The sequence below is a fragment of the Salmo trutta genome, chromosome 3 (assembly GCF_901001165.1).
Source record: "Salmo trutta chromosome 3, fSalTru1.1, whole genome shotgun sequence".
In the NCBI taxonomy this organism is placed as follows: Eukaryota; Metazoa; Chordata; class Actinopteri; order Salmoniformes; family Salmonidae; genus Salmo; species Salmo trutta.
This window is the reverse complement of record NC_042959.1, coordinates 48,702,220-48,728,024: the sequence shown is the minus strand read 5'-3', so window position 1 is coordinate 48,728,024 and position 25,805 is coordinate 48,702,220. Positions and strand designations below refer to the sequence as shown.

The following is a 25,805-nucleotide window of genomic DNA, read 5'->3' as shown; positions in this document are numbered from 1 at the left end:
ACTAACCTCTCGGAGGGGCTCGAAGGCATGATTCAGAGTTGTTTCAAACCTTTGATGCTATGAATTGGGAAAGGAAAATTAAGTACATTTAATTATAACATTTGTAGGTGCATGACCTCATTGAAAATATGGTAGAATAGGTCTGCAATATTACAACGGAACTAAAGTGAAGTAGTCCATAGCCACGGTGAAAAATATATATAGCGTTCTGCCGGAGGCGGAAACGCGTTTCCTTGCGCACAATAGGAAACTTTCTCAGCGTTTGCAGTTGAGTTTGTTGTTCACGTTTTATACATATGTATTCGCTGTGAACTTTATTTAGTCGATTAACAACGATTGGTTGAGTTTCATAATGAATAAAGAGAGACGGCACAAAAGAGTGGAATCCCCTGTGCGGGACTCAAAACCGAAAATCAAACAAGAGAAACTGAGCCCTGCTAGGCCCCAGAGATCACGCCGCTCGAGTTCGGGGTCCAACGGCAGTCCAAGCCCACCGCCGCAGAGGAGACGAACGAGCAGGTAGCTAGCCTGATTTCATGGGTGTATGGTATTGTAGTTAGCGAGCACAAATAACACAGTGGGGTTGCAAGTCCATGATTTTACACAATATCAATAATAGCAACTAGTTAAAACCATTTAGCTAACTAGTAGGCGTTATTGTTATGCGTTAGTCTTGGAACGTTAACGTCAGTTCTCAATTAGCCCTTGATCTTGACTCCGTTACATTACACAAGTCATTGGACAAAGGCGTCTTTTGGAACGCGTCGCTGGCGGTACGGCTTTGGAAGTACAAAGACCTTATTTTTAGTATCATTTATATAATTTCAAAAAACACAATGTTAAATTGAAACACGCCTTGATAGGGTTAAGGTTAGTGTTCCCACACTGAAATATCTCCATGTTAAAGTGCTTGTTTACGGAAGACGAGGCGACCGACCACCTGTGCTATCTAGCTAGCATGCTCCATCCCAACACCTGTGTGTAAGCATAACTCGGGAAGTGCAACTGAAGTGTAGTTTCATCTGGTGGAGGCTACCATAGCCGAATGGATCTGCAAAACTGTTAGATTAAGTGCTTTTTCTCTCTCGCTGATGATGGATAAATGCCATATGTTTTGAAAGACGTATGGGAAGTGATGATTATTGACGTTTCTAAACGTTAAAACGGTGTCAGGATTGTACCTAGTTCACATGAGGTGGTAGTGGGCAAAGTAAATGACTGAACTGTGGGGTCAAAGCAGAATGCTGCCTAGTTTCCCCTCAATTAGCTAGCTAAGTCTCATTTAATGTTAGTTGACTGGAAACCATGAGAGCTAGCTAGAATTCAAGTAAAATTGTCACAAGCACTGGAGACTTTACCGTGAAATGCTTGCTTACGAGCCCTTTCCATTGATGCAGGGTTTAAAAATTAAATGGTAAGGAGGAATTAAATAGAATAGCGCTACCATTGACTAACCTGTACCCCTGCTGCACATTGACTAACCTGTGCCCCTGCTGCACATTGACTAACCTGTGCCCCTGCTGCACATTGACTAACCTGTGCCCCTGCTGCACATTGACTAACCTGTGCCCCTGCTGCACATTGACTAACCTGTACCCCTGCTGAACATTGACTAACCTGTACCCCTGCTGCACATTGACTAACCTGTACCCCTGCTGCACATTGACTAACCTGTGCCCCTGCTGCACATTGACTAACCTGTGCCCCTGCTGCACATTGACCAACCTGTGCCCCTGCTGCACATTGACCAACCTGTGCCCCTGCTGCACATTGACCAACCTGTGCCCCTGCTGCACATTGACCAACCTGTGCCCCAGCTGCACATTGACCAACCTGTGCCCCAGCTGCACATTGACCAACCTGTGCCCCAGCTGCACATTGACCAACCTGTGCCCCAGCTGCACATTGACCAACCTGTGCCCCAGCTGCACATTGACCAACCTGTGCCCCAGCTGCACATTGACCAACCTGTGCCCCAGCTGCACATTGACCAACCTGTGCCCCAGCTGCACATTGACCAACCTGTGCCCCAGCTGCACATTGACCAACCTGTGCCCCAGCTGCACATTGACCAACCTGTACCCCTGCTGCACATTGACACGGTACCTGTACCCCCTGTATAAAGTCTCATTTTTGTTATCTGATATTGTTAATATATACTTTAGTTTATTTAGGAAATATTTTCTTAACTGCATTGTTGGTTAAGGGCTTGTAAGTAAGCATTTCATGGTAAGGTCTACACCTGTTGTATTCGGCGCATGTGAGGAATAACATTTTATTTTATTTCACAGTATGTACAGCGAGTACCAGGTCATTGTGCATAGGTGCGAGCTATTTGAGGTAAATATGCACATGAAGACGGTAAAGTCACTAGGCATCAAGATTGATAAGAGTAAAATAAAGAACAGAGCAGCAGCAGCAAATTAGTGTAAAAGTGTGTGTGTTTGTATTGTCTGTGTGAATGTCTGTGGGAGTGTCAGTGTATGTAGTCTAGTGAGTGTGCATAGGGTCAGTGCAAGATAGTTCTGGTACCATTAACTGGCTATTGAGCAGTCTTATGGCTTGGGGGTAGAAGCTGTCTCAGAGCCGTCTGAGAGCCGATCGTCCGGCAGCAGAGTGAATAGTCTTTGGCTTGGGTGGCTGGAGTCTTTGGCAATTTTTCAGGCCTTCCTCTGACTGTGATGTACTGGGCTGTCCGCACCACCCTCTGAAGTGCTTTGCGCTCACGGGTCGGTGCATTTGCCATACCAAGAGGTGCTGCAGCCTGTCAAGATGCTCTCGATGGTGCAGCTGTATAACTTTTTGAGGATCAGAGGGCCCATGCCAAATCTCTTCAGCCTCCTGAGGGGAAGAGATGCTGCCGTGCCCTCTTCACGACTGTGGGTGTGTGTGTGGACTAGAGGTCGACCGATTATGATTTTAACGCCAATACCGATTATTGGAGGACCCCAAAAAAAGCAGATACCGATTTAATCGGCAGATTTAATAATAATAATTAAAAAAAAAATATATTTGGAATAATGACAATTGCAACAATACTGAATGAACACTTATTGTAACTTAATATAATACATAAATCAATTTAGCCTCAAATAAATAATGAAACATGTTCAATTTGGTTTTGGTTTAAATAATGCAAAAACAGTGTTGGAGAAGAAAGTAAAAGTGCAATATGTGCCATGTAAGAAAGCTAACGTTTAAGCTCCTTGCTCAGAACATATGAAAGCTGGTGGTTCCTTTTAACATGAGTCTTCAATATTCCCAGGTAAGATGTTTTAGGTTGTAGTTATTATAGGACTTTCTCCCTATACGATTTGTATTTCATATACCTTTGACTATTGGATGTTCTTATAGGCACTTTAGTATTGCCAGTGTAACAGTAACTTCCGTCCCTCTCCTCGCTCCTACCTGGGCTCGAACCAGGAACACATCGACAGCCACCCTCGAAGCAGCGTTACCCATGTAGAGCAAGGGGGAAAACTACTCCAAGTCTCAGAGCGAGTGACGTTTGAAACACTATTAGCGCGCACCCGGCTAACTAGCTAGCCATTTCACATCGGTTATACAGCCTCATCTTGGGAGTTGACAGGCTTGAAGTCATAAACAGCGCAATGCATTGCGAAGGGCTGTTTGAATGAATGCTTACGAGCCTGCTGCTGCCTACCATCGCTCAGACTGCTCTATCAAATCATAGACTTAATTATAACACACAGAAATACGAGCCTTAGGTCATTAATATGATCGAATCCGGAAACTATCATCGAAAACAAAACGTTATTCCTTTTACATTGCACAACCTTCAATGTTATGTCATAATTACGTAAAATTCTGGCAAATTAGTTCGCAACGAGCCAGGCGGCCCAAACTGTTGCATATACCCTGACTGCGTGCAATGAACGCAAAATGACACAATTTCACCTGGTTAATATTGCCTGCTAACCTGGATTTCTTTTAGCTAAATATGCAGGTTTAAAAATATATACTTCTGTGTATTGATTTTAAGGCATTGATGTTTATGGTTAGGTACAGTCGTGCAACGATTGTGCTTGTTTCGCAAATGCGCTTTTGTTAAATCATCCCCCGCTTGGCCAAGTCGGCTGTCTTTGTTAGGAAGAAATAGTCTTCACAGTTCGCAACGAGCCAGGCGCCCCAAACTGCTGCATATACCCTGACTCTGTTTGCAAGAGAAGTGACACATTTTCCCTAGTTAAAAGAAATTCATGTTAGCAGGCAATATTAACTAAATATGCAGGTTTAAAAATATATACTTGTGTATTGATTTTAAGAAAGGCATTGATGTTTATGGTTGGAGCACTGTGTACCTAAGCGATTATATGCAACGCAGGACAGGCTAGATAAACTAGTAATATCATCAACCATGTGTGGTTAACTAGTGATTATGATTGATTGTTTTTCATAAGATAAGTTTAATGCTAGCTAGCAACTTACCTTGGCTTCTTACTGCATTCGCGTAACAGGCAGGTTCCTCGTGGAGTGCAATGTAAAGCAGGTGGTTAGAGCGTTGGACTAGTTAACGTAAGGTTGTGTGAGCAGACCAAGTCATTTGGTGTCACTCTAAAGCGGAAAGGTGGAATAAACGAGTCAAGAGTAGGTTTTCTTGATTCAACACAGTTCTCTATTGAGGGATTTCTAACAATACAAACACTCCAACACAGTCAATGAGAATCTCCAAAGGAACAACATACATCTTCTTCTTTAGATGACACAGGATCACATTACGATTATCTTCAAACTATAACAACAATCACATATTCGTCACCGTCTTAATGGATCTTCTTGGATAGCACCTCTCACCGTAGCCATTCTCCAGAGATAGTTTATCTTCCTCCCTTGTTGCTGGTTCCATCCTCTCTCTTGTAGGGGAAAGAGAATATCTCATTAGTACCGTCAGCTGTGCTTAATTGCCTCTGGTTACCTTGTCTCACATGCCTTGTTGGGCTACTATCCGTGAGCCCAGCCTGCCCTCTGGTGGTCCTTCCACAGTTGCAAGATTGAATCCCTGAGCTGACAAGGTAAAAATCTGTCATTCTGCCCCTGAACAAGGCAGTTGACCCACCGTTCCTAGGCCGTCATTGAAAATAAGAATGTTCTTAACTGACTTGCCAAGTTAAATAAAAGGCAAAAAAATAATAATTTAAATCGGCGTCCAAAAATAACGATTTCCGATTGTTATGAAAACGTGAAATCGGCCCTAATTAATCAACCATTCCATTTAATCGGTTGACCTCTAGTGTGGACCGTGTTAAGTCCTTAGTGATGTGGACACCAAGGAACTACGCATGCTCTCCCCTCTTTCTCCTATAGTCCACAATCAGCTCATTGATCTTACTGATGTTGAGGTTGTTTTCCTGGCACCACACTCTGCTAAGACTCCGACCTCCCTGTAGGCAGACTCGTCGGTGATCAGGCCTACCAGCGTTGTTGTCAGTAAACTTGATAATGGTGTTGCAGTCGTGCACGGTCATGCAGCTGTGTGGGTGAACAGGGAGTACAGGAGAGGACTAAGCAAACACCCCTGAGGGGCCCCCGTGTTGAGGCAGAGTTGTTGTTGCCTACCCAGGATCCAGTTTCAGAGGGAGGGGTTCAGTCACTGGGTCCCCTAGCTTGGTTATGAGCAAGGAGGGGACTATGGTGTTGAACACTGAGCTGTAGTCTATGAAAAGCATTCTCGCATAATTATTTCCGCTCTTGTCCAGGTGGGAGAGGGCATTGTGAAATGCAATTGAGATTACGCGGTCTGTGGATCTGTTGGGGCTGTATGCGAATTGGAGTGGGTCTAGGGTGTGTGGAATGATGGGGTTGATGTGTGTCATGACCAGCATTTCAAAGCACTTCATAATTACAGATGTGATTGCTACAGTCATTTAGGCAGGATACCTTGAATCTCTTGGGAACAGGGGCAATGGTATTCCGCTTGAAACATGTTGGGGTTACAGACTGGGACAAGGAGATATTGAAAATGTCTGTGAAGACACTGCCAGGTAGTCTACGCATGCTTTGAGAACGTGCCCTGGTATTCTGGCCTTGTGATTGTTAACCTGTTTTAAACATTCTGCTCACATCGGCCACAGAAAGCTGTATCACAGTCATCTGTAAAAATGGATTTTCAAGCAAGGCACAGTGCTCTATTCTTTGAAGCGAGCATGAAAGGTATTTAGCTTGTTTGGGAGTTCTGCATCGCTGGGCTACTCTGGGTTTCCCTTTGTAATCCCTTATCGTCTGCAAGCCCTGCCACATCACGAGCGTCTGTACTAGCAAAACAGTCTTTTAGCCTTGCGCCAGCTCCCACCACTTCTGTATTGAGCACATCACTAGTGCTTCCTTTTTGAGCTTTGGTTTGTTAACAGGAAGCAGGAGAATGGAGTCATGGTCGGATTTGCCCAACGGAGGACGAGGGAGGGCCTTGTATGTGTTTAGTCTGATTAATCAGGCAGTAATACAGTTAATTGGTACACAGCCCGAAACTAATGTCTCCCAGAATGTTTCATAAAATTACATTTAAACATTACTGGTTGTCTGAGTGGTTTGTTCTTCATTTTCTCCAAATTTGAGAAAATATCCACAGGAAGGTATTGTTTACCCAACTTTTTAGAGAGCCGGTAGGTATATGGTTCGGAACGAGGTAAAGTTAGTTTTAAGGAACCTTTACATGATTTTGCAGTCATTAGTTTCAGGCTGTATATACCAATTAATTCTGTATTACAGCCTGATTAATCAGACTAGCTATAAATGGTACATTTGCCAGTGGCACACCGGCCCAGTGCCAGCTGAAAGCTGGCACAAATGGGAAAAATGATATACTGTCCCGGGCCAAGATCTCACGTGAAAAGTATAATGTGCGCATAATTTCAATATCAGGTAATTGTATACATATTTTGCGGGCTGAGCAAGTAGCCAATAATAACCTACCCTCCATACACTAATAATTGCATTTTAACTTGACAATTTAATGTTTACATTGATTGTTTAGAGGGAAAGAATCTTACCGTAATCTCAAAAAGGTTGTTATTGTTAGCGATTTTGAACATTCAGCAGGCTACTATAGGACCCTATAAAATCAGTTTTATCTTTTGCTAAATTCCATTTTCCCAGTTTTGTTATTCCCGGTTTCTGAGTTTACTATTTTTGTCAGGGTTTCACTCTCAAAATCACACATTTTCAAATTTTTATAGAAAAGCATAAAAATGTGACGTTCTACGTCCGGAACAACGCATAAACCACATCAGGGGACTACATTTTTTCCAGACCTCATAAGTGATGTTGGGGGAGGGGTGTAGTTGCCTTTCAATTCAATTGCGCACCTAGCCAAGAGACAGTTGTTTGGCTAGTGGTGTTTCTGTACTGTACAGTGTAGCCTAAATTTGATGCCAGAGTTTGCAAAACAAATGCTGGCCCAATTGATTAAAATCAGAATTTATATCATTCTGCCAGGTAGATCTACATAGCAGTCCTAATTGTAATTGGAGTTTTTTTTAGGAAAGCATTCAGAAATGTTAATTCAAACAAATCATCATGACTGAATTGCGCATCGCAGGGATTTAACCATGACTTCGGACCAAACTTTTTAAATACCTTATTTGCATACCCGTTTGTTGCCTTAGCTTTTACTGGTAGTTGTCATAAATTGAAACATCTTCCCTACTGCTGTCGTTCTTCTGTGAGCTGCTCTACGTGACAACGAGTTGAGAGCTGCATCCTCTTGCTGCCCGACAGATTATATTCCTCTCAAAGGCTATGTGTGCGGTGCGTGTAATAAATAATGTACATAAAGAAGTAACAGCTTTGGGAATTTCAGTTTTTCATCAATTATATAGCCCAGATTGAAAATAGCATTATTACAATATTTTTTTTTCACTGGCCCAAGCAGGCCATTGACAGGGATGATTGACTCCCTAGGCCAGCGATCATCCTGTATGTCAAACCCTGTATTACGAATTATTTGTCAGATGTCGCTCAGAGAAGAATCCAGTAGGAGCTGTCCGTTGTAGCTAGCTATCCTTGGTGTTAAATTACTCAACTATTGGATTTAAAGCCTTTCCCTGTTGATTTGATTGACTAGATCGCCACCCAGGACAAAAGGTCATTCGCCAGGTAGAAGGGCGTTGGGAAGACGAGACAGATCGCCCAAAAACACCGGCAGGAGCCGAAGCCCTCCCCGCAGTGCCGATGTCAAAATAAAGCGGGTGATTCTGCCACTACTTATGAGTAAATGTAACAAATGGGGAAATGCATTCATGTAAAATTTTAATTCAGCAAATATCTTCTTTATATAGTAACACTTTACCAACTAATTTTGGCCCTATGCTTGACTCTGGAATCAGGCTAATTCTCCTGTCCCACTGTCTCCCCTACAGGAGCAGGATGACCACCGCGGTGCCGATGACCGTAGAAGGCGTGACCGCAACGACAAGCCAGAGCCCTCGGAGCCACCAGTGCGGCGAAGTAGGTGGGAGCAGGCTGACGGACCCAGAGAGTCTGACAGACCCAGGGAGAGAAAACGAGGTGAGAGAGAGCGGGGTGGAGGTGGGGACAGGCCCAGAGAGCGCGAATCCTGCTCCCTCCAGGAGCAGCAGGCTGAGAGACAGCAGCATGACAATCAACGACGGGACAACCGGCACCGGTTTGAGGAGAACAACGGTGAGGGACAAGCTTTCGGACAAGGTACCCAAGAGGGGGGGGAGGGCAAAGACAGCCACCCAGTCGATAAAGAGAAGCCCAACTTTGAACTGTCTGGCGCACTCACGGAAGATACCAACACGTTCAGGGGGGAAGTGATCAAGTACAACGAGCCCCCCGAGGCTCGCATCCCTAAGCGCAGGTGGCGACTCTACCCCTTCAAGAACGATGAGCAGCTCCCGGTCATGTACGTCCACAGGCAGAGTGCCTACCTGATGGGGCGGCAGAGGAAGATTGCTGATATCCCCATCGACCACCCCTCCTGCTCCAAACAGCACGCAGTGTTCCAGTACAGGTGAGATCTGACAATCACTTGGTTGCTCAAATCAGGCCCTCGGGATTACATTATTTTAGCTGCTAATCCTTCGCAAATCATCTCTCTATGTTTTGAAATTATGCCATTTTCCCGTCTTACATAATTTCCCAACATTTTGTTGAAGTCCGACACTTAACATCTGGTTAATGTAGTTCTGTTGGGTTTATGTGATTTCAATCTCTAGGTCAGGGCTCTCCAACCCTGTTCCTGGTGAGCTGCCCACCAGTAGGTTTTTGTTTCAACCCCAGTTGTAACTAGCCTGATTCAGCTTATCAACCAGCTAATAACTAGAATCAGATGATTAGGGTTGGAGCAAAAGCCTCCATGACGGTAGCTCTCCACTAACAGTGTTGGATAGGCCTGGACAGGCCTGCTCTAGGCTATGTAGTTCTGAGTTGGGACACTTTCAACCTCTGGGTAATGTAGTTCTGTGTCTGCTGATTTCCAGGCTGGTGGAGTTCACGCGTTCGGATGGAACTGGCGGGCGGCGGGTGAAGCCCTACATCATTGACTTAGGTTCGGGCAATGGCACCTACCTGAACAACCAGCGCATCGAGGCGCAGCGCTACTACGAGCTCAAGGAGAAGGACGTGCTCAAGTTTGGCTTCAGTAGCCGCGAGTACGTCCTGCTGCATGAGTTCTCCGACACGGCTGAGGTGGACGCCAGGGCGGAGGAAGATGACGAGGGCCTGGACGAGGGCCTGGACGAGGGAATGCAAGACCTCTGAGCCTTTTCGAATAGTTGACTTGCGTCCTTCCATCCTACTTTCCTTTGAAGTAATCACAGATCTTAATTGGTTGGATTGTTGAAAGTAATAGGATTTTGCTTAGTTAAACCTATTCAGTCACTTATAAATATGTGCTTACCTCAGGGGAAACAAGGAAGGAAATGCGCATTCTTTCAAGTATTCTGACAGGGCCACGAATTATCCCATCAAGTGTATTGTGGGAAAATAATGTTCTCACCGATGCCTACCACCTGTTGGCCATCTCCTTAAAAACACAAATGGAACAATGACCTGACATGATGGCGTGTTGGGTTAAGCATCTTTCAGGGTTAACGGAACAAATAAAATAAAAAAGTGGTAGGAGAAGTCTGTGTGGTCTCTATTTGGCGGTCATATAAACCTGCTTTAACCTGCAGTAACCAGTCTCAGTACTCCCTATTCTCAGGACATTAGTATAAGATCAGTAGTGTGGTTGATTTTCCCCCCCCCCCCCCCCATATCTGACTGCATACGTTCAACACAAGTGCTCAATGCCAGAAAGAAGTTCCTTGACAAAATAAATATTTTGTTATTATATTTTTGGAATACAACATTGAATACAAAGTAAGGCTAGCCTTCAGCAATAGATTATGTCCGGACCTTAACTGTAAATACACTGGATGTATTGAATGTGAACGCTGGATTCATCGTATGGTGTACTGTATTTGGGTTTGAGCGTTGCAACAAGGAGTAAAGAAAGCATAGGCATATATGTATCTGCTTTAAATGTGTGTTTCTTGTGATGTAGGAAAAACGTGTGTATCGCAGTGTATTCTCGTTTGTCCGGTCTTTACCACCAAATTGACTAGCCTATGGAGGTTTCTGGAGAAAGATCATACCACACTGTTAAGCATGACTATTCCTACTACAAAGACAATTTTGTTTTTTACTTTTTCAGACACCATCTACATTGTAGTTCCATTTTAGATGTTTTGTATTGTACATAAAGGTTGTGAAAGACTATTCGTTTTGTTGATGTTTGTTCGTAGTTCAGGTTTACATCTGCCATTCCTTTGATGGTTTACTGTATGGTCAAGTAAATCATTGTAACCTTACAGTAAACCACTGTAACCTTACAGTAAGCCACATACATCAAGTGATAAACCAGAGGTAAATGTTGCAACTTCTACAAACTCTAATGTACCCAAAATTCTGATAACCACGGTTATTTCAGTTTTATTAGCCTCGCCTGCATTGTAACATTTTCTCATACATTTCTGTCATATCATTAGTAATAGTATCGCGTAGACCCCTCAAACTTAACTCTGGACCACACTGCATTTTTTCAGGTACTGATTTAGACCTGGGACACCAGGTGTGTGCAATTAATTATCAGGTAGAACAGAAAACCAGCAGGCTCTGGAACTCGTAGGTTAAGAGTTGAGTACCCCTGGTGGTTCTCAGTGTGGGCCACAGAGGTACTGCAAGATAAAAATCGCATTAATATTACAAAACGCATTTTGGCCAAAGACTGGTATCTGTCGAATAAGTTTAGAGGGTGTAATGCAATACAATGTAATAATATTAAAGGAGCTAGATGTAATATTTTTATTGTAATTTCATAGAAGTCCTTAAATGTCCTTAATATATACAGTGATAGTATTTTTTCCCCCAAACTGTTATTGGGGGCGGACACAATTGCATTCTAATGGTGCAGCCTCATTGGTCAACAAAAGGCGAACGTATCTTGTCAAATTTGACTGGGGCCAGCAAATCTCTTGTCAAGTTGACTGTGGTCAGCAAATGTTAAACATGTAGAAATCGCTCAGCCCCAGTCAATTTGACGAGATTTGCTGGCCCCAGTCAATTGGTCTTCACTCGTTTCTATAACTACAAAGTCATAAACCCCGCCTATTTCTACAATTTCTCTAACATTTGAATATAAACCTAACCCTAACAACCGCAATGCTAGCCTTATGCCTAACCTTTAATTAAACCCTAACCTATTTTTTTTGTAGCCAATTTCGACTTTGTGGCTGTGGAATCTTACTTTGGGGATATAGTAGGGGTTGATTGTTTAGCAAAAATACCGTAAAGTGCGCAACTATGGGACAAAACACGGGGTTGGCGTAGATTTTTGACATTTGTTAACATATTCCATCTCCAATGTTTATTGAAAACACAAAGTTGAACAATGAGCACTTGTTTCTCAAATAAATCGTTAGGTTTACATTAGATAGCTAGCAATGTTTTTGCCATATTAGCATAGATGTGACAGTCAAAACACCTACAAATAAGACATGGTATTAAGAACGAGATCAAATGAGCTGAAACGAGCCACTAAAGATTCACCAAATGGCAGTTTATTGTCATTGTTGCAAGCTATCTGGCCATCAAGAACCATAACACACGGCCTTCTGCCCCTTGTAAGCGTGCACATCGTTTTTGCGACGTCAGCTAACCTGTCTATTGAAGCTAAAGGAAACTCAGTCAATTTGACCACGAGAGTCGTCTTTTGTTGACCAATAACAATGCTCTACCATTAAATGCTATTTTGTGTGGACCTAATACATTTTTTTGGAAAAGAATATTGTGAAACACTCATTTCACTATTACTGTCGATATTAAGAACATTTTTAGAAATAACAATTAAAAATATAACATATAGCCTAGCGCCTTTATTCTACAATGTATGATCTTAACCCTGGGCAACATGGGTATTGGAGGCTCCATAGTGCTCAGTACTTCTTGTATTCCCTTTAAAATGTTTTTGGAACATAAACTGAATTTTGTTATCTGCCTCGTGGCAAAATGTGTAGAATTGCTGGATATTAGCTTGAAAAATGACACATTTTCTCTCTGATGCTATTATAGAGACTGGATGTTGAAGCAGCCTTTTATGCTGTAAGTAGCAGGAGGCAGCAGGATCAGGTGCAAAAGAGTGTCCAGTTTATTAACAGTGAAAGGTGGTTCCCGGTGAATGACGAAATCCAATGAATGAGTATTTACACAATGTACTTATTTACATATTTACAATATGAACAGACTCTCAAAATACAGATTTAAATCTAAATCGAAAACTTAAGCCTTAATCAGGCCTACCCTACTAAACCAACTATAGCAGGTTGGGGTATACCAGGCTATAGACAGCCTCCCACACAGCTCACATAACAGAGCCAGAACATAACTCCAGCTCACAGATACCTTTATACCTATGGCCCCTCCCTGTGGACTATACCATTAAACATGGAGTCCTTTGCCCAAATATGGCATATTAACCCTTATACAATTACCACGGCCCTGCGGAACCCAAATTAACATAATATAAAAATCCCCATCAAAAGCCTAATGTTTAAAAATATATATTTTTGAATGGGCTGAGTCTTAATCCACCGGCTCCGCAGATATCACCCTTCCGCATCTGTGGTGAAGGTGGCAGCGCTACTTCTAAAGCGTCCGAATGGTTTGGCCTACAAACTATTATGGAAAGATGAGACTTTCACAAACATGGTGTTCTCCGTTTTGCTTTATGATCCCCCCTTAACGGGACTCTGTCTGTAGCATCCGAACAGATTGGGCTACACACGGAGTCTCTCATGAATACGTTCATGTCGGTTGTTTTGCTCAAGAGGCACACAAGCCTCACAAGACTTATCTGATGTTCCCCGGTAACAGTTTAATGAATACATGTTTCATAACAATAGTTCTGCAGGCCAATAGGTGGCAAAAGTATTACTTATGGAGGTACGCAGTCGCACGCGCTCCCATTAGGCACGGGCATGACAGATAAGACATGGTGCTCTGAGACAGCAAACTTCAAACACAGGACACATTACAAAATGGAAATAAACTTTCTCATTAGTGTAGCAAGTGTTCATGTGCACATGAACATCGTATCCTAAACTCAGCAAAAAAAGACACGTCCCTTTTTCAGGACCCTGTCTTTCAAAGATAATTCTTAGAAATTCAAATAACTTAACAGATCTTCATTGTAAAGGGTTTAAACTCTGTTTCCCATGCTTGTTCAATGAACCATAAACAATTAATGAACATGCACCTGTGGAACGGTCGTTAAGACACTAACAGCTTGCAGACGGTAGGCAATTATGGTCACAGTTATGAAAACATAGGACACTAAAGAGGCCTTTCTACTGACTCTGAAAAACACCAAAAGAAAGATGCCCAGGGTCCCTGCTCATCTGCGTGAATGTGCCTTAGGCATGCTGCAAGGAGGCATGAGGACTGCAGATGTGGCCAGGGCAATAAATTGCAATGTCCGTACTGTGAGACACCTAAGACAGCGCTACAGAGAGACAGGATGGACAGTTGATCGTCCTCACAGTGGCAGACCACGTGTAACAACACCTGCAAAGGATCGGTACATCCGAACATCACACCTGCAGGACAGGTACAGGATGGCAACAACAACTGCCCAAGTTACACCAGGAACACACAATCCCTCCATCAGTGCTCAGACTGTCAGCAATAGACTGAGAGAGGCTGGACTGAGGGCTTATAGGCCTGTTGTAAGGCAGGTCTTCACCAGACATAACCGGCAACAACGTCGCCTAAGGGCACAAACCCACTGTCGCTGGACCAGACAGGATTGGCAAAAAGTGTTCTTCACTGACGAGTCGCGGTTTTGTCTCACCAGGGGTGATGGTTGGATTTGCGTTTATCGTCTAAGGAATTAGCGTTACACCGAGGCCTGTACTCTGGAGTGGGATCGATTTGGAGGTGGAGGGTCCTTCATGGTCTGGGGCAGTGTGTCACAGCATCATCGGACTGAGCTTGTTGTCTTTGCATGCAGTCTCAACACTGTGCGTTAGAGGGAAGACATCCTCCTCCCTCATGTGATACCCTTCCTGCAGGCTCATCCTGACATGACCCTCCAGCATGACAATGCCACCAGCCATACTGCTCGTTCTGTGCGTGATTTCCTGCAAGACAGAAATGTTAGTGTTCTGCCATGGCCAGCGAAGAGCACAGATCTCAATCCCATTGAACATGTTTGGGACCTGTTGGATCGGAGGGTGAGGGCTAGGGCCATTCCCCCCAGAAATGTCTGGGAACTTGCAGGTGCCTTGGTGGAAGAGTGGGGTAACATCTCACAGCAAGAACTGAAAAATCTGGTGCAGTCCATGTGTTCAGGGACACATTATTCAATTTCTGTTAGTCACATGTCTGTGGAACTTGTTCAGTTTATGTCTCAGTTGTTGAATCTTGTTATGTTCATACAAATATTTACACATGTTAAGTTTGCTGAAAATAAACACAGTTGACAGTATGAGGACGTTTCTTTTTTTGCTGAGTTTATTTGGTATTTTATTAGGATCCCCATTAGCTGTTGCAAAAGCAGCAGCTACTCTTCCTAGGGTCCACACAAAACATGAAACATAATACAGAATGACATAATACAGAACATAAATAGACAAGAACAGCTCAAGGACAGAACTACATAAAACATTTTAAAAGGCACACGTAGCCTACATATCAATGCATACACACAAACTATCTAGGTCAAATAGGGGAGAGGCGTTGTGCCACAAGGTGTTGTTTTATCTGTTTTTTGAGACCAGGTTTGCTGTTTATTTTGGCAATATGAGATGGAATGAAGTTCCATGCAATAAGGGCTCTATATAATACTGTACACCTTATTGAATTCGTTCTGGATTTGGAGACTGAAAAGACCCCTGATGGCATAAGTGTGTGTGTCAAAGCTGTGTGTAAGTTGACTATGCAAACAATTTAGGATTTTCAACACATTGTTTCTTATAAAAAGAAGAAATGATGCAGTCTCTCCTCAACTCTTAGCCAAGAGAGACTGCCATGCATTGTATTTATATCAGCCCTCTGATTACAATTAAGAGCAAAACGTGCCGCTCAGTTCTGGGCCAGCTGCACCTTAACTAGGTCTTTCCTTGCATTAGAGGACCACACGACTAGACAATAATCAAGATCAGACAAAACTAGAGGCTGCAGATCTTGCTTTTTGGAGTGTGGTGTCAAAAAAGCAGAGCATCTCTTTATTACGGCCAGACCTCTCCCCGTCCTTCAACCATTGAATCTATATGTTTTTACCATGACAGTTCACAATCTAAGTCTCCTCAACTTGTTTAACAGCCACACCATTCATTACCAGATTCAGCTGAGGTCTAGAACTAAGGGAATGCTTTGTACCGAATACAATGCTCTTAGTTTTAGAGATGTTCAGGACCAGTTTATTACTGGCCACCCATTCCAAAACAGACTGCAACTCTTTGTTAAGGGTTTCAGTGACTTCGTTAGCTATGGTTGCTGATGCGTATATGGTTGAATCATCAGCATACCCCACCCACTGGGGAGCCAGACCCATCCAATCACCCACACATATTCTTACGCTCTTTACTTGTCAGTGTTCCAAACAGGACATTATTTGTCTTTTTACCTAAACATGCAAACACCATGAGGTAGAATTCATAGCAAGCATTGCCCTTCGTTAGTAAGATTTTATGGTTTTTTTGTAACATAAACTGAATTATGTTCTCTCAGCCTCATTGCAAAATGTGTAGAATAGCATGAGATGAGCTATAAAACTGCACATTTTCCTCTGCCTCATGGGAAAATGTGTGGAATTACAGGAAATTAGCTTTAAAACAGCAACATTTTCTATCAGTCTCATAGCAAAATGTGTAGAATAGCATAAGATTAGCTATAAAACGACAAATGTATCTCTACCACATAGCAACATTTGTGCAGGCTCACCCACCAACGAATTTCTGGCTTCGCCACTACGTAGTCAGCAGAGGTCGTAAAAGAGCCTCTCTAAATCCAACTGTTAATCTGGGCTAGACATTGGGCGAGTTCGTTTCGCATGGCCCGGTGCCCCTGGTGAGTAGAGATGTCATTTAAGGACCAATGGAATGGTCTAAAATGTAAAGACTACGCCGACCGGGTGCACCGGGCCACGCAAAACGAAATCGCGCATTGCAACCAGGGATATGGGAGGGGTTGAAGGCGTGTAGAGATTATGGAATAGTTCGCGGAATGTCACTGGAAACGGGGGCGATTCGAGACGCACCTGGGGAATTTGCAGGAACAGAGCTGCACTGTCTAAGAAAGGTATTCAACACTGGAATATGCGTTCTTGAATATTTGGGGAAATGTATACCACCGAACGCAGGCGTATGAGCCTGCACGAGGTTAAGAGAAAGGATCCTGTTTGGGTATCAGCTGGAAGTTTATGGCAGGACCCTTTGGCTATTGAACTCAGCACCTCGAATAAACACATTATTTCCCCCCGGAGCCGGACTAGGGCTGTTGCTGTTGCATACATTGTCACTGAGGATGCATCCCTACCACAGACAGAAGAGAACTTGTCACTGAAGTCTGTGAAAGAAGCCTGCGCGGAAACGCACGCGGTGTTCAAAACCATTCCTTTCGAGAGGATATCGCTTGGGACGACTGACATTCTTGATATCTTCTACAATGCAGGCAAGTATAGTCATGCCGACTGTCATTAAGGCATTGGCCAAAGCACACTACTTCATTCTTCTGAAGTGTTGTTGGCCAAAAAGTTAGTGTGTGTGTTCTGCACACACACAGGTATTTTATGTGCGTACCTGCGCTGCACGAGTGTTTTCGAATTTCGACACCCAATTTGACCCTTCTCTTTTGACAGATGTGGCAGTGGTGGAAATGAGTGATACTTACTGCCAGCAGTCCCTCTTCTATCACCTGGGCGTAAGAGAGAGCTTCAGCATGACCAATAACGTCATCCTGTATTGTTACAAGCAGGACAGTGACCTTCAAGCACTCAAGGTACACGTGAGAGTTTACAATTATTAAATGATTGACGAAGGGACCAAGTTTGCCTTTTGCCAGCTCACTTTGGGGGATAGTTGGGTTGTAAACAGATTTTTAGGGTGTGACATTTTGGAAGAAGTAGGCTACAGTGCCATAAAGATCTCCCCTCCATTGCCACAACAATCCCACCACCAGTTGCGTAACTTTAAAAAAACCAAAAAACATTTGTGACATATTTTTTGCCCTGATTTCTCTGATATAAGTTGATCCTAGGGTTGTTTTCTCTGGATTGTTGAACAAAGGTTGAATTGCAGTCTTTTATGGGTTTATAGGTCAATGGATTTCCTTAAGCCTATCAAGTGGATGTGTGTGTTTAGTAGATATGTGTGTTTAAAGCAGCACCGCTATTAGAGCATGATACCACTCTGGTATGGAAAAGGTACCAAGGTGAATTCTCCATTATCATAAATCCTCAAGCAGGCATATGACAGTGGAACAGTGTTCATAACCTCATTTATGTTTATTAAGCTTTTGCAGAGATGTGATTAAGCAAAAACGTTTCCTAATATTTGAACACATGTTAATACAGTGGTACCAAAGTGAAAATTGTATATGTTTCTGTTTGCTAATAGTGTGCTGGGGTTTGGTCATAATATGTTTATGTATGCTGCATATAGATAACGCTTGTGTGTGAGAGCTTGTATGTTAATGCCCGTATGTGTGTCTTCCCTCAGGAGCAGTGTGGGAGCTACACGTTCATCCCGTATGTAGTGTTGCCACAGGGCAAGGTGTTTGCCTGCGACGCGACCCTCTTAAACGGCATCAAAGAACTGATGCAGCCAAGCTTCCAACTGGAACCCCTCCTCACACCACTGGTAGAGAGGCTCATCCAACTGCTGGATAATGTGCACGTTCATGCCAGGTCAGCATGTCATGCTACCCACACTGCATGTCTAATTATTCCCTTATGACTCCCTCGTTGTGTTTTTTCACTTAGTTTTGCTCAACCAAGCTGCTTGGTTTGATAGCTTGGTTGGGTGGGAGAATAGCAGCAAATAAAGTACAAGGTTAAGCTTGGAAATGTCTAGACTGCCCAACTGCAAATGTCTTTCAGTTAGACATGAGCCATTATCAGTCATTCGTGCTATATACAATATATGCCTCTGGATCAAGAGCAGTTTCAGGGGCTAAGTGCCTTGCTTAAGGGTACAACTGTCTCTCTTATTAGTGAGTACTTCCGGGAGTCCATCCGGCATGAGATCCGCACAGCCCGGGAGCGCTTCAGTGGCCAGGATTTGAGTCAGGAGCTGGGCCGCATCCAGAAGCGCCTTGACACGGTGGAGCTGCTCAGCCCAGACATCATCATGAACCTACTGCTGTCGTACCGGGATGTCCAGGTGGGCTTAGCTATGGGAGCGGGGGACCTGGATCATGTTTATTAGGTTACACTGTAGCAAAGCTTTGTGTAATGGAAAATGAAAATGAGCGCTTCTTATTGAACAAGTCCAGGTAGTTCCTACTATTTGGTGCCTAATGAACATGACCGAGGGCTCAGTGGTACTGTGTTTGCCAGTGTCAAGACTGCCCTTATTTATGTTATGCTGGCTGTTGTGTTTGGGCAGTAGAGTTTTGGGCATGGGCTCACATTTATGGCTGTGGAATGCTTTTGTGGTGTTTTAAACAGAGAATCGGCGATGTGACGTTACCACGAGCAGAGGAATGAACCACACATGTTGAAGATAAGCGTGATGCAAGACAGTTCACTCACACAGAGTAACTGCTGCAATGTGATAGCTGCAGGACCACAATAGCTGAGACGTTTAGCCTCGTGCTCATACTTTTAGTTGTTGTGGAAATTGGCCCAACTCTGCAGTTTACTACATGCATCGCTGAATCTACCTTTAAAACCTGTGCGTTGGTGTGGCGGATCTACAGTCTGCATGACGGTTGCCTGTTTTTGCATGATGGTTGCCTGTTTTTGCATGACGGTTGCCTTCATTGAAACATTAATGCTCTTTGTCTGCGAACACAAAGACCAATAGAAAGGGGATTGAATGCTAACAATGATTGGATGGCAAACCTCCATGGTCATTCTAAGTAAAAATAAACTCATCTTATCGGGTGTCTCAGTTGTAGGCAAGAACACTGTCTAGCAGGGGTTGGCTGATATTATGATAGTATTGGATATCGAAGCTGATTGACAGCCATCGTTGATGGTGATGACATCGTGACGTGACAGACAATGTATAGCCTATTTCAACTTGATTGGCACCACGCAGTAAAGAGCTGCCCGGGCAACCCACAGCAGGGCCATGCCAAGTGGCCTATCTCTTTGCTATAGCCTGCATAACCTATTTCAATAAATATTTTATAAACAATTTATAGAATGCAAAAGAACAATGTAGACAAAGCTGAGATTTTCACCAAAGCAGCGCAAAATGTCCTGTCAGAAACATATCTTTTTTCTTTCTCAATTTTGTATTTTCTCTCCATTTGATATGAATATGACATCCGTTTTTATGCATGCTGGCTTTCTCCCGCCTCCTCCCGCTGTACTACTTCCTGATCAAACAATACATTTATTTAACAGAGTTCTCAGACAGTTTCAAGTTGTTTTTGAATAACTTAACATGATAGGCCTAATGTAATAATGAGAGGTAGAACAAACAATAGCAAGATAGAAAAATAGAATGAGTAGTTTGAACAAACCTTACAGTTAAGCAATGCTTAGTCTGAAATAAATGACTCATCCCTCCTACTTGCCGTTGCGAACCAAATGGCCAAAAGCCAAATCCTACTAATTAAAAAAGCTTATCAAAAGCATTAAGACAAGTTAACATTATAAAAAATATTTCCCAAGTAGGCCATTTTAATAAAGTGTTTAATGTCTTAAAGTTGCAGCTTTCAAATGGAAACAATTGTGAAAGTCAGAATCTATAGGTGACTTTCTAATACAGATTTATTTTGAATGGCAACTATTACAGGCAACAAGAAGTGAAATTGTGCAAACAATATTTTTGGTGGAAAAATGAAGTCAAAAGGAAACTTACAGCTGAGCCAAGCTTATGAAAGAAATTATGTGTAGTGTAGGCCTATTTCAATAGCCTATTATTAGCAATGTACAGAACCTACCTACAACGTATAGAAGACTAGCCTAATAAGAGAGGAAGATTAGTCAAAAATGCGAATCGTTGAATAATTATCCAGTTCTGGGGACAGCAGAGTTGCGTGCTCTGCAGCCAGGCCCTTCATTATTTACAAACCATAATATATATATATATATACACTGCTCAAAAAAATAAAGGGAACACTTAAACAACACAATGTAACTCCAAGTCAATCACACTTCTGTGAAATCAAACTGTCCACTTAGGAAGCAACACTGATTGACGATAAATTTCACATGCTTTTGTGCAAATGGAATATACAACAGGTGGAAATTATAGGCAATTAGCAAGACACCCCCAATAAAGGAGTGCTTCTGCAGGTGGTGACCACAGACCACTTCTCAGTTCCTATGCTTCCTGGCTGATGTTTTGGTCACTTTTGAATGCTGGCGGTGCTTTCACTCTAGTGGTAGCATGAGACGGAGTCTACAACCCACACAAGTGGCTCATCCAGGTGCAGCTCATCCAGGATGGCACATGAATGTGAGCTGTGGCAAGAAGGTTTGCTGTGTCTGTCAGCGTAGTGTCCAGAGCATGGAGGCGCTACCAGGAGACAGGCCAGTACATCAGGAGACGTGGAGGAGGCCGTAGGAGGGCAACAACCCAGCAGCAGGACCGCTACCTCCGCCTTTGTGCAAGGAGGAGCAGGAGGAGCACTGCCAGAGCCCTGCAAAATGACCTCCAGCAGGCCACAAATGTGCATGTGTCTGCTCAAACGGTCAGAAACAGACTCCATGAGGGTGGTGAGGGCCCGACATCCACAGGTGGAGGTTGTGCTTACAGCCCAACACCGTGCAGGACGTTTGGCATTTGCCAGAGAACACCAAGATTGGCAAATTCGCCACTGGCGCCCTGTGCTCTTCACAGATGAAAGCAGGTTCACACTGAGCACATGTGACAGACGTGACAGAGTCTGGAGACGCCGTGGAGAACGTTCTGCTGCCTGCAACATCCTCCAGCATGACCGGTTTGGCAGTGGGTCAGTCATGGTGTGGGGTGGCATTTCTTTGGGGGGCCGCACAGCCCTCCATGTGCTCGCCAGAGGTAGCCTGACTGCCATTAGGTACCGAGATGAGATCCTCAGACCCCTTGTGAGACCATATGCTGGTGCGGTTGGCCCTGGGTTCCTCCTAATGCAAGACAATGCTAGACCTCATGTGGCTGGAGTGTGTCAGCAGTTCCTGCAAGAGGAAGGCATTGATGCTATGGACTGGCCCGCCCGTTACCCAGACCTGAATCCAATTGAGCACATCTGGGACATCATGTCTCGCTCCATCCACCAACACCACGTTGCACCACAGACTGTCCAGGAGTTGGCAGATGCTTTAGTCCAGGTCTGGGAGGAGATCCCTCAGGAGACCATCCGCCAACTCATCAGGAGCATGCCCAGGCGTTGTAGGGAGGTCATACAGGCACGTGGAGGTCACACACACTACTGAGCCTCATTTTGACTTGTTTTAAGGACATTACATCAAAGTTGGATCAGCCTGTAGTGTGGTTTTCCACTTTAATTTTGTGTGACTCCAAATCCAGACCTCCATGGGTTGATAAATTGGATTTCCATTGATTATTTTTGTGTGATTTTGTTGTCAGCACATTCAACTATGTAAAGAAAAAAGTATTTAATAAGATTATTTCATTCATTCTGTCACATCCTGACCAGTATAAGGGTTATTTGTTATTGTAGTTTGGTCAGGACGTGGCAGAGGGTATTTGTTTTATGTGGTTCGGGGTGGTGTTTTTTGTAGAAGGGTATTTGATTTATGTATTCCGGGGTTTTTGGGCACTGTTCTTTGTTTATGTATTTCTATGTTTAGTCTAGTTAGTTGTATTTCTATGTTTAGGTTAATGGGGGGTTGGACTCTCAATTGGAGGCAGGTGCTTTCTCGTTGCCTCTGATTGAGAGTCCTATATATGGGTATGTGTTTGGTTTAGTGTTTGTGGGAGGTTGTTTCTTGTTTTGCTGAGTGTGCCTGACAAGACTGTTTCGTTGTTCGTGAGTTTGTTTTCTTTTGTTGTATTTTTGGTGTTCTTGTTATTTAAATAAATATACAAGATGAGCATCCACATTCCTGCTGCGTTTTGATCCTCCATTCCAGACGACAACCATGACACATTCAGATCTAGGATGTGTTATTTTAGTGTTCCCTTTATTTTTTTGAGCAGAGTATCACAGAAGCACAACCCACGAGGCTGTCATGCGTGTCGGCACACACAGACACACATTTATTTTATGCCACAGCTCCAACAGAGAGGAAAAGGCTACTAAAATATATTTTTAGCAGTCTTTTTAGTGTCCATTTTATAATTGTATTTATTTTAAATAAATGAAAATATACAGAACCTGTCACAAGTTTGGGGAAACCTACTCATTCCTGGGCTTTTCTTTATTTTACTATTTTCTACATTGTAGAATAATAGTGAAGACATAAACTATGAAATAACACATATGGAATCATGTAGTAACCAAAATAAGTGTTCAACAAATCAAAATATATTTGAGATTCTTCAAAGTAGCCACGCTTTGCCTTGATAACAGCTTTGTACACTCTTGGCATTCTCTCAACCAGCTTCATGAGGTAGTCACCTGGAATGCATTTCAATTAACAGGTATGCCTTGTTAAAAGTTAATTTGTGCATTTTCTTTCCTTCTTAATGCGTTTGAGCCAATCAGTTGTGTTGTGACAAGGAATGGGTGATATACAAAAGATACTTTTTCCCCCCCTCACTGTATTTGATCCCCTGCTGATTTTGTACGTTTGCCCACTGACAAAGAAATGATCAGTCTATAATTTTAATGGTAGGTTTATTTGAACAGTGAGAGACAGAATAACAACAAAAAAATCCAGAAAAACGCATGTCAAAAATGTTATAAATTGATTTTCATTTTAATGAGGGAAATAAGTATTTGACCCCCTCTATATCAGAAAGATTTCTGGCTCCCAGGTGTCTTTTATACAGGTAACAAGCTGAGATTAGGAGCACACTCTTAAAGGGAATGCTCCTAACCACAGCTTGTTACCTGTATAAAAGCAATCAATCAATCAGATTCCAAACTCTCCACCATGGCCAAGACCAAAGAGCTCTCCAAGGATGTCAGGGACAAGATTGTAGACCTACACAAGGCTGGAAAGGGCCACAAGACCATCGCCAAGCAGCTTGGTGAGAAGGTGACAACAGTTGGTGCGATTATTCGCAAATGGAAGAAACACAAAATAACTGTCAATCTCCCTCGGCCTGGGGCTCCATGCAAGATCTCACCTCGTGGAGTTGCAATGATCATGAGAACGGTGAGGAATCAGCCCAGAACTACACGGGAGGATCTTGTCAATGATCTCAAGGCAGCTGGGACCATAGTCACCAAGAAAACAATTGGTAACACACTACGCCGTGAAGGACTGAAATCCTGCAGCACCCGCAAGGTCCCCCTGCTCAAGAAAGCACATATACATGCCCGTCTGAAGTTTGCCAATCAACATCTGAATGATTCAGAGGACAACTGGGTGAAAGTGTTGTGGTCAGATGAGACCAAAATGGAGCTCTTTGGCATCAACTCAACTCGCTGTGTTTGGAGGAGGAGGAATGTTGCCTATGACCCCAAGAACACCATCCCCACCGTCAAACATGGAGGTGGAAACATTATGCTTTTGGGGGTGTTTTTCTGCTAAGTGGGCAGGACAACTTCACCGCATCAAAGGGACGATGTACGGGGTCATGTACCGTCAAATCTTGGGTGAGTACCTCCTTCCCTCAGCCAGGGCATTGAAAATGGGTCGTGGATGGGTATTCCAGCATGACAATGACCCAAAACACACGGCCAAGGCAACAAAGGAGTTGCTCAAGAAGAAGCACATTAAGGTCCTGGAGTGGCCTAGCCAGTCTCCAGACCTTAATCCCATAGAAAATCTGTGGAGGGAGCTGAAGGTTCGAGTTGCCAAACGTCAGCCTCGAAACCTTAATGACTTGGAGAAGATCTGCGAAGAGGAGTGGGACAAAATCCCTCCTGAGATGTGTGCAATCCTGGTGGCCAACTACAAGAAACATCTGACCTCTGTGATTGCCAACAAGTGTTTTGCCACCAAGTACTAAGTCATGTTTTGAAGAGGGGTCAAATACTTATTTCCCTCATTAAAATGCAAATCAATTTATAACATTTTTGACATGCGTTTTTCTGGATTTTTTTGTTGTTATTCTGTCTCTCACTGTTCAAATAAACCTACCATTAAAATTATAGACTGATCATTTCTTTGTAATTGGGCAAACATACAAAATCAGCAGGGGATCAAATACTTTTTTCCCTCACTGTAGCCCTATTTGGTAAAAGACCAACTCCATATTATGGCAAGAACAGCTCAAATAAGCCAAGAGACATGACAGTCCATCATTACTTTAAGACATGAAGGTCAGTCAATCTGGAAAATGTCAAGAACTTTGAAAGTTTCTTCAAGTGCAGTCGCAAAAACCATCAAGCGCTATGATGAAACTTGCTCTCATGAGAACCGCCACAGGAAAGGAAGACCCAGAGTTACGTGTGCTGCAGAGGATAAGTTCATTAGAGTTACCAGCCTCAGAAATTGCAGCCCAAATAAATGCTTCACCGAGTTCAAATAACAGACACATCTCATCAACTGTTCAGCGGAGACTGTATGAATCAGGCCTTCAAGCTGCAAAGAAACCACTACTAAAGGACACCAATAAGAAGAATAGACTTGCTTGGGCCAAGAAACACGAGCAATGGACATTAGACTGGTGGAAATCTGTCCTTTGGTCTGATGAGTCCAAATTTGAGATTTTTGGTTCTAACCGTCTTTGTGAGACGCGGAGTAGGTGAACAGATGATCTCCACGTGTGGTTCCCACCGTGAAGCATGGAGGAGGAGGTGTGGGGGTGCTTTGCTGGTGACACTGTCAGTGATTTATTTATAATTCAAGGCACACTTAACCAGCATGGCTACCACAGCATTCTGCAGCGATATGCCATCCCATCTGGTTTGCGCTTAGTGGGACTATCATTTGTTTTTCAACAGGACAATCACCCAACACAACTCCAGACTGTGTAAGGGCTATTTTACCAAGAAGGAGAGTGATGGAGTGCTGCATCAGATGACCTGGCCTCCACAATCACCCGAGCTCA

The 25,805-nt window shown here is 43.3% G+C and overlaps 2 protein-coding genes across 2 annotated transcripts in view; both read left to right on the top strand.

The window, feature by feature from the left end:
• The first annotated feature begins 201 nt into the window (after window positions 1-201).
• On the top strand, window positions 202-10,743 carry LOC115176905 (smad nuclear-interacting protein 1-like). Its single transcript, XM_029737291.1, has 4 exons — window positions 202-519; window positions 8,081-8,204; window positions 8,376-8,992; window positions 9,462-10,743. The coding sequence occupies exons 1-4, from the start codon at window positions 353-355 to the stop codon at window positions 9,739-9,741; spliced, it is 1,188 nt and encodes a 395-aa protein (XP_029593151.1). The 5' UTR covers window positions 202-352; the 3' UTR covers window positions 9,742-10,743.
• A 5,974-nt stretch (window positions 10,744-16,717) lies between these two features.
• LOC115176896 (mitogen-activated protein kinase kinase kinase 5) overlaps window positions 16,718-25,805 on the top strand; it is a 35,147-nt gene continuing 26,059 nt past the window's right edge. The window contains exons 1-4 of the mRNA XM_029737262.1: window positions 16,718-17,193; window positions 17,381-17,520; window positions 18,240-18,427; window positions 18,734-18,902. Coding sequence (XP_029593122.1) covers window positions 16,863-17,193; window positions 17,381-17,520; window positions 18,240-18,427; window positions 18,734-18,902 — 828 coding nt within the window. The 5' untranslated portion in view covers window positions 16,718-16,862. The remainder of the gene's footprint in view (window positions 17,194-17,380; window positions 17,521-18,239; window positions 18,428-18,733; window positions 18,903-25,805) is intronic.

Bases quoted from the DNA above. Each gene is read 5' to 3' on its own strand.
- LOC115176905 (XM_029737291.1), top strand. From the start codon at position 353: ATGAATAAAGAGAGACGGCACAAAAGAGTGGAATCCCCTGTGCGGGAC. The intron at 8,205-8,375 runs GTGATTCTGCCA...TCTCCCCTACAG, and splicing joins CCGATGTCAAAATAAAGCGG to GAGCAGGATGACCACCGCGG. The intron at 8,993-9,461 runs GTGAGATCTGAC...GCTGATTTCCAG, and splicing joins CACGCAGTGTTCCAGTACAG to GCTGGTGGAGTTCACGCGTT.